Raw genomic sequence first — 16,341 nt, 5'->3', positions numbered from 1 at the left:
ATCCAGTGAATGACATCACGAGCATCGATCCACGCAATTGGGATCGATGACATGCATCAACCAAGTCAGCGAGCCTGACCACTCGATCCCGTTAGTCGCCTTTTACGACAAGCATAGTCGCCTTTAACGGCAAGCATGGGTTGCTGAAGACCTATTTTACCCCGGAATCTTCACGGGTCCCAACAGATGATTGACGCTCATGATCATCAATATAGTCTCTTCCTCATCGGTAAGTCTGTTGTGAGTTATCGCAGTGATGTGGTTCGATTAACAGCTGCGTAAGTACCGCGATTTAAGCTATTATTGCAGATATCGACCCACACCCGTGTATATCCTGGTGTCCATTTTGCATGCCGATTGTAGAAACTCCGATGACGTAGTCCCAATCTATTGATGCTTGTCGCCCGGCCTACCTGATGGAATACTACGACCTCGTCGAGTACAGATGCATCGTGATGCAGCTTCAGTATATGTGTGAATACGTGAGTGACTGATTTCAATCAATCTTTGTATCAAGTTGATGGGGGCTCCCGGGCCATAACATAAGTTATACATGACATATGAATGGTCCATATTCGAAGCCGAATATCGCTGTGCAGAGTTGCGTCCCTTAGGCAGGCCAGAAACTTATGATTGTGGGTTCGAATCCCGGTTCGCCCCGATTATGTTTCTAGGTTTGTCAGCACCATACCCGTGCTCGTGGGTTTCACCGAAGTGGTAAACGTCTGAGACCTGCATCACTTCGGGCTTTCCTCCCACATTAAGCTGACACGCCACGATATAACTGGAATACTGTTAAAAGCGGCGTTAAACCAAACTCACTCACACTCGAAGCCGTAGTGTATAAACGTTTACGTTCACGTGTTCAGACATTATTCAAATATTTATAAAAACCGATAAGTATATAATGATATACTTTTAATCACATCTTTTCATCACTGGACATGAGAGTAAGGAAACGCTGGATAGTCTATTTTCCAGCATTAACTGTTTGTTTGTTAATTTGTTTGTTTGTTGTTTAACGCCGCACTCAGCAATATTCCAGCTATACGACGGCAGTCTGTAAATAATCGAGTCTCGATCAGACAATCCAGTGATTTACAACATGAACATCGATCCACGCACTTTGGATCGATGACATGCATCAACTAAGTCTGCGTTTACTGGAAAAATACGTCTGTCATATACATTTCAAAGTATGGCCACTATAAGAAACTGGGAATCATCCTAAATTTGTCCTGTAGTGCAATGTTTAAACAATATTTCATTCCTTGGTATACTGTAAGCCCCAACCCTTCTCAGTTTGAGTTGGGCAAGCTTCGCATCTGAAGTTTCATGAGACAGTCCGATATTTATGTACAATTTCTGAACATATATATCACTCTGGTTCGTAAAGAACCTTATCTTGTAGCTTTGAAGCTTTGAAGAAAACGGGAAAGGAATACCATTCAGAAACAAAGGTATCCTTTAGTCTCTGTGGGAACTGCATAAAAAAATATGTTTATAGATATGACCAGAGAGCTTCGAATAGTTATATCTCCTGTTCGAAAATGTTCTTAAAATATGCATACTTTTTTATCTTAGAAACGTTGTATTAATAACTTTATTCCAGTCAGATATTAACGAATACTTTAGTCTCTGTGAGAATGGCATCAAAAGAATATCTACATTTTCTACCCCTCGATTTACCCAGGCATACATGAATCCATGATTACATAAAAGCTTTCTAACAGTAGTTAACATGAACATGTCAGAGTGAGTGTGATTTGAACAGTATTGCATTTTTGCCACAATATGTCAACTAAATTAATGTGGAAGGAAAGCCTACAATATCGTGTAAACGACGAACACAGGGTTCAATATGTTTATGTTTGGTTGTTTGTTTGCTTGTTTGTTGTTTAACGCCGTGCTCAGCAGTATTCCAGCTAAATGACGACGATCGGTAAATAATCGAGTCAGAAATTTCAAAGATTGATAACATGAGCATCGATCTATTGGGATACGATGATATGAATCACCCAAGAGCGAGTCTGACCCAGTTCCGATCCGATCCAGTTAGTCGCCTCATGCGACCAGCATGCGTACCTGAAAACAAATTCTAACCCGGATCTTCACGGGGCGAAATGGCGAAATGATTTTAATAGCAAACATGCGTGTTCATGGAATAATTATATCATTAACACATGTTGATGTTAATGAATGATATTATAACAAATAATGTTTTTGCATGACTGTTGTTTAAATATTGTTTAGACCATATTGTTTGTGGAGGTAAACATGGAGTTATGGTCACAGTGATTAAGCATCAACACCCAAGTATTATGAAAATATGTATGCGTGCAATAAGTCCATTACTTACGGAGTCTGTAATACGACATAATTTCACAACAGCCTTGTACTAGACACCGTTGTGAAATTATGTCGTATTACAGACTCTGGACATATTGCATACATATATAGTTTCATAATAACGGCCTTGTACTGGACACCGTTGTGAAATTATGTCGTATTACAGTCTCTGGACATATTGCATACATATATAGTTTCATAATAACGGCCTTGTACTGGACACCGTTGTCAAATTATGTCGTATTACAGTCTCTGGACATATTGCATAGTATTACATATATAGTTTCATAATAACGGCCTTGTACTGGACACCGTTGTCAAATTATGTCGTATTACAGTCTCTGGACATATTGCATACATATATAGTTTCATAATAACGGCCTTGTACTAGACACCGTTGTCAAATTATGTCGTATTACAGTCTCTGGACATATTGCATACATATATAGTTTCATAATAACGGCCTTGTACTAGACACCGTTGTCAAATTATGTCGTATTACAGTCTCTGGACATATGGCATACATATATAGTTTCATAATAACGGCCTTGTACTAGACACCGTTGTCAATTTATGTCGTATTACAGTCTCTGGACATATTGCATACATATATAGTTTCATAATAACGGCCTTGTACTAGACACCGTTGTCAAATTATGTCGTATTACAGTCTCTGGACATATTGCATACATATATAGTTTCATAATAACGGCCTTGTACTGGACACCGTTGTCAAATTATGTCGTATTACAGTCTCTGGACATATGGCATACATATATAGTTTCATAATAACGGCCTTGTACTAGACACCGTTGTCAAATTATGTCGTATTACAGTCTCTGGACATATTGCATACATATATAGTTTCATAATAACGGCCTTGGACTAGGAACAGTAAAAGGCGACTATGCTTGTCGTGAAAGGCGACTAACGGGATCAGGTGGTAAGGCTCGCTGACTTTATTAAATTGTATTTAATCAAAAGTTATAGGAAACAGAATACACGCTGAAATTCAAACTGTTTAAGAGGTAATGCTGTCACCGTGTCGTTGCATGACCTTGCCCTTGACATCATACCCATTCCATAGCTTGGCCACCCGTGAAGATTCCGGGGTAGAATAGGTCTTCAGCAACCCAAGCTTGCCGTAAAAGGCGACTAACGGGATCGGGTGGTCAGGTTCGCTGACTTGGTTGATACATGTCATCGATCCCAATTGCGTTGATCGGTGCTCATGATATTCATCACTGGATTGCCTGGTCCAGACTCGATTATTTACAGGTGAGGTGAAATGGGGTTTAACGTCGCGTCCAAGATTATTGCACTTATATAGCGACGTGCATGTACGTGTGTGTGTTTGTGTGGCTGCTTGTACTAGTCCGGACTGATGCCGATTGATAGTGCTAGCTCACTGAGATACTAAGCCGCAGTTTAACATGAATATCCCACTCAGACACAGTATACTGACTCCGAGCCGACCAGTCCTTGTTTTAGCCCCTTAATGCCGAGCGCCAGACAGGGTAACAACAAGTACCATCTTTTAACGTCTTTTGGTATGACGCGGCCGGGGATCGAACCCCGGACCTTCCGCTCTCCGGGCGGACGCTCTGCCACTAGACCACGGATGCGGTCCGATTAGTTACAGACCGCCGTCATATAGCTTGAATATTGCTGAGTGCGGCGTTAAACAACAAACCAACCAACGTAATTGTACAACAGAACACAAGACGCCCGTTACATCTTCGTTCCATAGACTTAAAACACACAATTATCTAGATGTCATGTCAAGACTAGTTCAGGTCGTATAAACTACTATAAACCTTTCATATACAGGGAAGCCAACGACAAATCTGTACTGGGTCGGTGGTCGTTACACCACCAAGTGGAGGTGGATAACTGGTTTGCGCATCCTTGGAAGTCTGTGGGCCCCGGGAGAGCCAAGATCGCCAACTGGAGGCTGTGTGCTGTTCGATGCTGGGAAGAACTACACCCTGTTCTCAGCCATCTGTGCAGAAAAACATTATGCACTGTGTTACTATGACCCCTAAGGCCGAAGGCTATACAATTGACGGAAATTAGTGTGACAGTTTGCACATTGTATATTTGATGACGAAGTCAATTACTTGGTGATTAAAGAATAATGGATGCAACAATTCCATCTGTTTTCTTGCTCTTTGTTATTATCTCTGAAGGCATTCAAAATGGGTTTATAGATAAGACAAGACAGCTAAAATAGATCAAAGAGGTCTTCCTCCAAGGTAACGCTATAACCTGTACATGGGGTTCTTTTCTTAATACATAATATTTTGGTTATGAACGTTAAGTGGATGTTTCAACCATATTCAAATCCCCATGTATCTAAGCCATAACCTCAGACTGGATTTGCTTATTCTCCAATAGTTTGATCTGAATAACTGTTAAATGACAAATCATAATACCTAGCTTTGGATAAAATAAGATTTATGGCTTTTGAACCCTTTTCCCATAGAGTAGAAGTAAAATTACAACGTATACATATGTATATCCATTTTAAGCAAAAAAACGGATGTCACGAATGTATAACAAATGTATATTACATCAATTATTTTCTGTAGATAATTCTTAGCAGAAGCGGGGCGGTCGGGTAGCCTAGTGGTTAAAGTTTTCGCTCGTCACGCCGAAGACCCGAGTTCGATTCCCGATATGGGTACAATGTGTGAAGCCCATTTCTGGTGTCCCCAGCCGTGATATTGCTGGAATATTGCTACAAGCGGCGTAAAACCATACTCACTAACTCACTCACTTAGTAGAAGCTAATGACACCGTATCATCAGCATAAAGCAATGCGAATAACGTCAGTTAGATATTTATGCGGTCATCAATGACCCAGTTAAATTGAAAATGAAGTATTGTTCAAGGTCATTTTCGTATATGATTTACTAGCATCTCGGTGCCCGTCTTGCTCGCCATTAATTGGTATGTTATAATGATATGCACACATGCTGAATAAAATATCTTCTCCGAGATATTTTACACCCTCTTCCTAGCAAGGTTTTACATTTTCTTCGTATTTTTACCTGTTTGTGATTTGTTGATTATATATTCACCAAAGGTGTTTTTAGCAGTTGTTCTTAAGAGATCATTGGTACTGTCAACAATATTATAAAACAATAACAAGAGGCAACTAACGGGATCGGGTGGTCAGGCTCGCTGACATGGTTGATACATGTCATCGATCCCAAGTTCGTGGATCGATGCTCATGATATCAATCCCTGGATTGTCTGGTCCATACTCGATTATGTACAGACCACCGGAATAGCTGGAATAATGCAGAGTTCGGCGTAAAACAACCAACCAACCAACTTCCTTGGATATATCCTTCAGCCAGAGGTGGTTCGATCCACTGGCAGCGTCATCCCAGAATACGTTAACAGATATTACTTGTAGCTACCCTGCCTGGCGTTCGTCATTATGGGAATAAATGAAGGACTAGCCGGCTTGGAGGTGAGGTGAGGTGAAATGGGGTTTAATGTCGCGTCCAAGATTATTGCACTTATATAGCGACGTGCATGTACGTGTGTGTGTTTGTGTGGCTGCTTGTACTAGTCCGGACTGATGCCGATTTATAGTGCTAGCTCACTGAGATACCATGCCGCAGTTTAACATGAATACCCCACTCAGACACAGTATACTGACTCCGAGCCGACCAGTCCTTGTTTTAGCCCCTTAATGCCGAGCGCCAGACAGGGTAACAACAAGTACCATCTTTTAACGTCTTTTGGTATGACGCGGCCAGGGATCGAACCCCTGAACTTCCGCTCTCCGGGCGGACGCTCTACCACTAGACCACGGAGGCGGTCTTAGTCGGCTTGGAGTCGGTATGAGTTGAGTGACCATGTTAATCTCTAGTATAGTGTCTGAGTTTGTTGGCACTATAAAACCGGTAGTATTCCGCTATACTACAAGCAGCCATACGCTATATAAGTTCAATAATCTTGAATACGGTGTCAAAACCCTTTTTCCCTCCCATTACCTATTGATAAATATATAAAAGACATATACTAGGAATAGAACATTGTCATGAAATTGAATTGATTTTGTCAGCAACCTTTGTACTCATAAACACATAACCCTCAACTTTTGCAAGAAACAATTCTGTTCAAGGTTTTGTTTGGAATTAATGATTAGTGCTTGAATAAAGCGATATGAGTTGGTCAATTAGGCCAGGGCTAATGCGTTGATAGAACCAATGACCTTTGTTGTAAAGACCCATTAACCTCAGGAACGGCCATCCAGGTAAACATTGTTTATTGACTTGGTAACTTCACCTTTGTTTTTATTTACTTTTACAAAAGAACACACAGTAAGCCATTTAGTATATAAGCACCGCGTACCAAGGCGTTCATAGCAGTTTAGATTCCTTTAGTTCGAATAGGTCCAACATGGTCGTGGTTGCTGTGCAATTGTTCTTGGTAGTCTTAATATCAGCAATCCAAGCCAAACTTTCATCAGGTCATTGGAAGGCAATGGATCCGAGATACGACACGTCATACCTGGACCTGATTAAAGAAGTGGTTAGTGTTAGTAGGGCGACGTGTGCGGCGAAAGGCCTCAGCAGCAACTTCACTGCTTTTGGTTACGTAAAGGACGAGCTACGTTGTCTTCTTCTGAACGTTGACTACTACGTGGAACACCCTTGGACGCCTCCACTTGGCACATCATTCTTTCTTAGAGACGAAGGTAATAATTTGTATATGTCGTTTTTTCATACCACTCACTATTGAATGAACGTATGTTTATCGCTGCAGTTTGCAATATATCAGAGATAAGATAATGGCTTGTAAGTCGAAACTAGAACAGATGTGATTGATGGCATGAACAACGACCGACGTCTTCTGTTATGAGGGGCGTTGGGGTAGTGGGGTGGTTAAAGTGTTCGCTCGTCACGCCGAAGACCTGGGTTCGATTCCCGACATGATGATGAACACTTTCTGCACTTGACTCCCGATGATGGTCCTCACAAACTTCTGGCCTTAGTATCAGAGTGGACCCGTGAAGATTCCGGGGTAGAATAGGTCTTCAGCAACCCATGCTTGCCGTAAAAGGCGACTATGCTTGTCGTAAAAGGCAACTAATGGGATCGGGTGGTCAGGCTCGCTGACTTGGTTGATGCATGGCCATCAATCCCAATTGCGTGGGTTGATGCTCATGATATCAATCACTGGATTGTCTGGCCCAGACTCGATTATGCGGCGTTAAACAACAAACCAACCAACCAAGTATCAGAGTGGCTACATGTCGTGTCATCAAATCTTATTATTCAGAAATAGATTGTTGAATGAGCAGTTTATTAGCCGATTATTTAATATTTAAGGACAAAATCAACATTAATTTTGTTAATAACAGCGACAAAACCCTTTTCCATATTCATCAAAACTCTCTGCCAAAAGCAGCGTTGATTGCACGACTCCGATTATATCACGAGCATGTTAATCACTCACAAATAGTGATGATACGAGGTGTTTGCAAAAAATGATGAGTGTATCCTGCCCGACCGGTGGCACCCGTCACAAACACATGCAAAGGCATGTCAATTGTTCATCCGAAAAAAACAAAGTCGTAGACCTGCTGGAATATTGCTCGACATAAAGGAAGGTTGACAAATGGAAAGTTGAAGTCATCCCAACTTGTGAAACAGACGAGGTGGGCTTACTGGCCTCCTTTATTTCTAGTTCAGGTGGGTATATCAGTGGAAGGGAATTGGCTATTTGATGGTTACTGAACCATGTCAGATCATCGATATACCTGAAGCATATGTTAAACTTCTTTGTCCAATCTACCTGTTTTTTTATTTTGCCCATCGGGATAGAAAGACGTATTAGTGTCTTTAGATATTTTATTCCGCTGCAATCGACGAGAAATACACAAATGGGCTTTGAGATTGAGATTGAGTTGTGATTGTGTTTTTTACCCATCATTACTTTGTTTTTCTTCGTGACTGGCATACGAAATCACAACGACATGCAATCCTCTCCATAATATTTTCACCAACACAAGGGAGATAACTAAAATACAATTATTACGGACTACCGCACAAAAGAAATAATCACACAAACTGTAAACAAATTAATGCTGGTCATTAGCATTCCTATTTATATGAATAAACAGATCTGAAAGAAGGGGTGTACAATTGGTGTCCAAGGGGATGCCTTCATCTTGCCTCAAAGTCTTAACCCCAACTTGTACATAGTGTCTTCTTATTAAACTTCGGATGGCATTTGCTTCTATTTTGACAAATTGTCATGAATCTCTGAAGATTGACGTTTTTTTGTTTCTTTGTTATTTAACGCCGCACTCAACAATATTCCAGCTATATGACGGCCGTCTGTAAAAAATCGAGTCTGGACCAGAAAATTCAATGATAAGTATCATGAGCATCGATCCATGCAATTGGGATACGATGACATGCACCAACCCTGTCAGCGAGCCTGATCTTCCGACCACGATTGTCGCCTCTTACGACAAGCATAGTCGTCTTTTACAGCAAGCATGGGATGCTGATCATGAAGACCTATTGTAACTTCACAGGTCAGATTGACGTGTAACTGTATCTATGGTGTCCATGGTTTAAGGAATGACGTTTTCCCTTGAGATTGTGATGTGTGACAATGGTGTACAAAGTTGGAAAATGAAATGTTTTGACAGAATTAAACTTTGCACTTATCTGAGAATGCAAAAAGTCAAGCAAATCCTTTCAATTTTTGAGAATCCACATGGTATCAATCTGTTAATACAAAGAAAGCCAGTCGTTAATTGTGTTAATGATTGTATATGGTTAATCGTTAAGACAGGGATGTGGTGATAGATAGATAGATAGATGGACGGATGGATGGATGGATGGATGGATAGATATTATTTCTCACATACACATGATGCTACGGTTTTCAAATCTACTTAGGTTCTACCCAACATGTAATTGCCTGTAATGTATATAAAATTTCAGATTTATCCAAAGCCAGAGACTAATCTTATGGTCTTTCCCTCCTACTGATCTCCGACAATTACTGAAATACGAGCTGTCTGAAAAATGAAAATAGTGCCAAAGTATTGGTAAGAGATTAACGTGTGACTTATTACAGATAACTTTTCATGTTCCATCTTCAAATACCGGTAATTTGTGAGTTGTAGTTGTCATGTGGTTCCATTAACTATCCTGCATAAGTACCGTGGTGTATGCTATTCTTGCAGATATCGACCCACACCCGTGTATATCCTGGTGTCCATTTTGCATGCCGATTGTAGAAACTCTGTTGACGTGGTCGCAATCTGTTGATGCTTGTCGCCCGGCCTACCTGATGGAATACTACGACCTCATCGAGTACAGATGCATCGTGATGCAGCTCCAGTATCTACGTGAGTGTTCCGAGCATCTGTGTGAATACGCGAGTAATTGATTTCAATCAATCTATGGACCCGTGAAGGTCCGGGGTAGAATAGGTCTTCAGCAAACTATGCTTGCCGTACAGGCGACTATGCTTGTCGTAAGAGGCACTCTTCGGGTGGTCAGGCTCGCTGACTTGGTTGATGCATGTCATCGATCCCAATTGCGTGGAGCGATGTTCATGATATCAATCACTGGATTATCTGGTCCAGACTCGATTATTTACAGACCGCCGTCATCTAGCTGGAATATTGCTGAGTACGGCGTTAAACAACAAACCAACCAACCAATCAATCTCTCTCTTAACATAGATCATATTTGACATATAGATGGCGCATATGCGAAGCTATATTGTATAAATGCTCAAGCTCTCATCATCTTCAGAGAGTATTCAACATCACGTTTCAATATGTAAAAGCACAATAAATAATTAATGACACACCTTTATTATTACTGTACATAAGAGTGATGAAACACTGGAGGGACCACTATTTTCAATATTTATACACTTCTGTCTTATACTTTTCAATTAATCACAAACTATAAGCATATGGAATTCGTCTCAAATTTGACCCATATTACAAAGTATAAACAGTATTTCATTATATATCTCTTGTTCCAAAATGGTTTTAAAATATGCATACTTTTGTAGCTCAGAAGCGTTGTAAATGACTGTTTACCAGTCCGAAATATAAAAATACTTGAGTCTCTGTGAGAATGGCATCAAAAGCATATCTACATTTTCTACCCTTGATTTACCCAGGCATGCACGAATCCATGATTACATAATAGCTTTCTAACTGTTGTTACTGCGAACATGTCAGAGTGAGCGAGTGATTTGAACAGTATTTCATTAATGTCACAATATGTGACCTTAAGCCAATGGTACACACTTTGGTGTAGTCAACGAACACAGAGTTGAAATAATATTAACAGGAAACTTGCGTGTTCGTTGAATTTATATCATTAACACGCGTCAATGTTAAAGAAAGATAATCATTAACATCAATGTCTCAATGAATGCTGTTTTCAGATTTTACTTTAACTGTTCATGATAACGAGATCTTAATACTTTCATTTATAGTGTAACAGGATAACTTATCTTAGACCCTTTTTCTCCGTAGTTTGTGGAGGTAAAACAAGATGATTAATTTTAACACCCAGAATCTGTTATAGTATTTTGTAACTTTATATGCATGCAATAACTCTATAACTGACAGAGACTGTAATAAAATAGAATTTTACAACGTCCTTGAACACTTCGTCCTTGAACAGAACATGAAACTGCTCATTGGCACACGAGTCTGCGAGATCACCCTGAATTAAACATATTTATTAAAATTCACTGTAAGCTTGTACCTCATGGACTGTGGAATATGTGTATTTTGTACAATATACCAACTAGACCTATGTAAGCACTTGTGAAGCTAGGAGCACTACCAATAACACCTGGACAGTGTTTAATGTGTGATGAGGAGTGCGATGACACAATAAAGCACCAACTGCTATGTTGTACAGCTTTAGCTGATGCAAGGAACACCCTCTATGAACATCTGTTTGACACTTTAAACCTCGAACAATACATGTGTATTGAGGACTGTGCAGATGACGAAGTAAAATGTGTGACATTACTAGGTGGTATAACCCCTATTGTAGAGGATATGAGACTTGATAGCTGGGCTGAAGTCATATCTTCTGTATCACGAGATATAACCTGCAATCAATGATCTATCTATAGACAGTATATCTCATACCAGGACCACGGCATGTAAATATTCAGTATTGTAAATTTCTCTGCATAATGTTCGTGTAAATATGCTGTGTTAACATGATTCCAAATGTATATCACTCTCCGAAATTAGCGGAGGAAATAAAGATCATTCATACATTCATTCACGACTAGAAACTCTTCTTATACAGGGAAGCCCACTTCAAGTCTGTACTGGGTCGGTGGCCATTACACCACCGAGTGGAAGTGGATTACTAATGACAATATTCTTGGAAGTCTGTGGGCCCCGGGAGAGCCAAGTTCGCCTACTGGAGGCTGCGTGCTGTTCGATGCTGGGAAGAACTACACCCTGTTCTCAGCCAACTGTGCAGAGAAGCATTATGCACTGTGTTACTATGGCACAGGGAGATAGACAGACCCTTTTATGTTTTCTGTTAAGCTGTTAAGTGTTTCCTTGTTTCCTTGAGGAAATGTAGCCAAACTAATTAAAGTCGAATCAATCATTCAGAGCCATCATCTGTTGTCGTGAAGAGTTAAAACGTTACAACCATAACCATTCAGAGCCTGACCATCTTGGGCCGGTCGGGTAGCCTAGTGGTTAAGGCGTTCGCTCGTCACGCCGAAGACCCGGGTTCGATTCCCGACATGGGTACTATATGTGAAGCCCATTTCTGGTGTCCCCCGCCGTGATAGTGCTGGAATATTGCTGAAAGCGGCGTAAAACCATACTCACTAACTCAACTAACCATCAAAAGTAGGTGTAGTGATCTATGTTATTTATTTCATTATTTATAAACATCCTTGATTGTTTTACCTGAACCATTTCAATATACATGCCAGTAGACCACGTGGTGAGGTGAGTTGAAATGGGGTTTAACGTCGCGTCCAAGATTATTGCACGTATATAGCGACATGCTCTACTGACCTGCATGATCAAGCAGGAACCTCGCGAGTCATGATAGGTGACAGTGTCAATCATTTCACTGTCAAATCATTTCAATATCATTGTTATCCATGTCCAGCAAAATCTGAAAATTGACGTTGGAATAGCTCACAAAATTATCTCGATTGGATATTTACAGAATCGTTGGCCTGGACTGAATGACATCACGCGACGTCATCATTTGCAGAAGAACTCGGTCTGTACGACTGGGGCAGTTAATGTCGGACCTTGGGGGTTATGGCCTTATAGCTACGCACGCTTGTTATTACAGTAAAACCATATGGAATGTTGTATAGCAGCAACGTATGTAACTGGTGTCATCAAGGTAAATTGCCAGGCCGTTATCGGTTCACCGTCACTTGTAGATAGATTAATATGGATATGTGAGGTGAGGTGAAATTGGGTTTAACGTCACGTCCAAGATTACTGCACTTATATAGCGACGTGCATGTACGTGTGTGTGTTTGTGTGGCTGCTTGTACTAGTCCGGACTGATGCCGATTTATAGTGCTAGCTCACTGAGATACCATGCCGCAGTTTAACATGAATACCCCACTCAGACACAGCATAATGACTCCGAGCCGACCAGTCCTTGTTTTAGCCCCTTAATGCCGAGCGCCAGACAGGGTAACAACAAGTACCATCTTTTAACGTCTTTTGGTATGACGCGGCCGGGGTTGGAACCCCGGACCTTCCGCTCCCCAGGCGGACGCTCTACCACTAGACCACGGAGGCGGTCACGTACATGGAGTTCGATTCATCGCTGCCTTGAACAGTACGGGTTTCAGAGATGTTTAACACATGCAACTAACACTACGGAATCACAGTCTGAGTTTAATGGTTTACCTTGCCTTGGCTCGATAATTCACAGGTCGTTATATACTGTGGCGCTAAACATCACTCACTCACTCATCTCAAATTAAGTGGAATATTTTAATATACTGAATATGGATATTTACAAAGGCTGTCATTATCACCTGTTTCTTTTGTGTAGAGCCAGAGAGGGTACGTCAGACCACGTCATTCGAAGTAATTTTTTTCCACCACAATTTTAATCGTAGGATATGTGTTCGTTTAATCTGGCTAAAATTGTCAATAATCGCCGCCAACAGCTGAGGGGATGATGTAAATCCGGCTGGGGTCCATGCAGGTAGCAAAAGTACCGTACATCTAAGTCCCCATGGACCCTAGCATGGTGATCTACCTTCAGCTGCTGGCGATCTATAGCCTTTTTTATATTGTACCGTTATTTATAGTGATATCTTTTTATAGTTGTATGCTAGTTTTAAATATTAATCTGTGATATTCTAGTAATTTTACTGTCCATCGATGACAAGTTTTAATTTAGTTAAAATATATATATTAAAAATGTATAATTTCTCGTCACGATATGGCTGAAATATTGCCGATGTGACGTAAAGCATAAACTCACTCACTCACTCACTTTTGTGTACAGTGACCAGGTCACAAAGTATTTGGGTTTAGCAACGTTGGTCACGCAGATACGTTGCATTAGTTACCGCGTTCGGCAGCTTCAAGGCTTCGGTCCTGACCCTTACTGAAGCACTAACCACACGTGGTGTCTCCTTAGGCAAGTGACCTAATTCGGAATATGCCTTTGTTCACCCAGGAATAATTAAATTTTCGTTGTGATCATGGAGATTCCTGCATTCTGGTTAGCTGAATTGGTCACGTGTTATTGCATTCATTTCCCAATGAATGTAAAAAAATTAAGCCACGCCCACCGAGGCGCACTTCTTTTATTACTTCGGAATGTCGGGGAATCCAAATATTACAGCCGAGGGATCCCTTTCTGCTCACGTGTATCGTCATGCACAGGACATTTAGCGACTTTCATGCATATTCATTGTCAAAACAAACCTTTGAAACCGAAGGCCGAGAATGAATGAAACAGCAAACGTGCAGGCTCGCTCGCCTGTTTTTTTTCTGCTCGCCTCGGTTCAACTTTCATGTCTTCGGGTTTCCTTTCTAACTAGCATTTTTCCAACTGTGTTTTACTGTAATCAGGGAGGTAATGTTTTAATCTGGCGGTAACTGACCATGTAATTTGAAACAGCCGCCTTCTCTCGGACATATTTCTTCCAGTTCGTTACAGTCTGACTGTTGCAGTTCTTTTCGCCACTTGTCTTAACTGACAGGTCCAATGAACATTGTTTTGATCCTGCTCTCCGTTGATTGGTTACTGACAGTGTAGGCGTGTCAATTTATGTGCATAAATTAAACAATCACCTGATTCATGTCACGCCACAGTATGTATTCCTACACCTGGAATGTTTATCAATCTCGCCATTTTTGTCTGTTTTGATATATACAACTGTTTTTGGTTAAACTATTGTAGATAAAACATGTTTTATGCTGTCGAATTTAATTATAAGGATTGACTGTGTATTTTTTTAGGTTCATTGAGGTGTGAATCGAAAAACCAATGTGCAAACTTTTGTAAGAATCCGCTACGCGGTAGCCGGTAGGATGTAACTGCTAACCTCATTGCTCCTCACGAGCAGATTGGGTTGTATAGTATACTTACTAGGAAGCTGGGAATGAAATCGAGTGCACACTGGTCTGTTAACCGTGATAATGGTAGGTCGATTTATGGTGTGGACTTGGCGTAAATACAATATGCATATCATCATCATCATCATCATCATCATCATCATCATCATCATTATTATTATCGTTATGTTGTTTCATTGTTTTCTGTATGTTTCAACGAAGAGCACATAGAAAACACCTAGAAATCCCTAGAGGAGATATTCTGACTTCATTTCATTAAATTCGTCGATCGTTTTCAACATACAACTGAAAAAGATTAATTATGAAATGTTTGGTGGTTGTTTAACGCTGCACTAAACAATATTCCAGCTATATGACGCCAGTCTATTAATAATTGAATCTGAACCAGTAACAAATAGTGATTGATATTATGAGCAACCCAAATATCCGTCGGGGTGATCAGTTTTGTTGACTTAATGGACAGCGCGTCCTGATCACCTGATCCTCTTCGATGCCAGTAACGACAAGCATGGATTACTCAGAACTAATTTTAACCTAGAATCCAATGCATTTCTATCAATGAATTGTGCCAATTCCTTTACTGGAACCACTTGAAGTTGCGCAACAGAAAATGTTACAGCGGTCGATATTTCAACCACGTGAGTGCCTTCTTGTAGAACCGTACTCAAAGCTCCATCGGGGGACACGGGTGGCCTAGTCGTCTAAGGCGCTGCAATTTGCTGTGCAGAGTTGCGCCCCTTCGGACGGGCCAGAAAATTGTGGGTTTGAATCCCGGTTGGCCCCGATTATGTTTCTAGGTTTGTCAGCACCATACCCAGGCTCGTTGGAAACGACCAAACATTTCCATAGCAACAAGAAATTTCTGCTAAAGCAGAGTCCATTGTTTATCAATCACTATCAAAATGGTGTTCTTGCCTAATAATGCTATTATTATCCCTATTCCAAAGCCTGGACGGGATCATACAGATCCATCCAACCGCCCAATATCATCAACCAGCTGTGTTTGTAAAACCATGGAGCGAATGGTCAACAATCGATTAGTCTGGTACCAGGAGACCAATAACCTACTGAGTGACATCCAGTGTGGTTTCCGAAAAACCAGAAGTACCATTGACAATTTGGTGCGTTTAGAATCATTTATTGAAAATTCCATTGTCAACAAACAACATACTGTATCAATCTTTTTCGACCCAGAGAAGGCATATGATACAACGTGGAAACATGGTATTTTAAAAGATTTGCATGAATTTGGAATGAGGGGCAGATTACCTCAGTTCATATCTCAATTTTTTAACAACAGGCAATTTCAAGTACGAGTGGGCTCTACCCTGTCAGATCATTTCGATCAGGATCAGGGCGTCCCTCAA

At 40.7% G+C, this 16,341-nt stretch overlaps 1 protein-coding gene across 1 annotated transcript; it reads left to right on the top strand.

The window, feature by feature from the left end:
- The first annotated feature begins 6,852 nt into the window (after positions 1 to 6,852).
- LOC125380912 lies at positions 6,853 to 11,967 on the top strand. Its single transcript, XM_048396674.1, has 3 exons — positions 6,853 to 7,066; positions 9,575 to 9,739; positions 11,688 to 11,967. The coding sequence occupies exons 1-3, from the start codon at positions 6,853 to 6,855 to the stop codon at positions 11,906 to 11,908; spliced, it is 600 nt and encodes a 199-aa protein (XP_048252631.1). The 3' UTR covers positions 11,909 to 11,967.
- Positions 11,968 to 16,341: the final 4,374 nt, after the last annotated feature.

The sequence above is a fragment of the Haliotis rufescens genome, unplaced genomic scaffold (assembly GCF_023055435.1).
Source record: "Haliotis rufescens isolate VD_foot unplaced genomic scaffold, xgHalRufe1.0.p SCAF_16, whole genome shotgun sequence".
NCBI lineage: Eukaryota > Metazoa > Mollusca > Gastropoda > Lepetellida > Haliotidae > Haliotis > Haliotis rufescens.
This window is presented reverse-complemented; position numbering and strand designations above follow the sequence as displayed.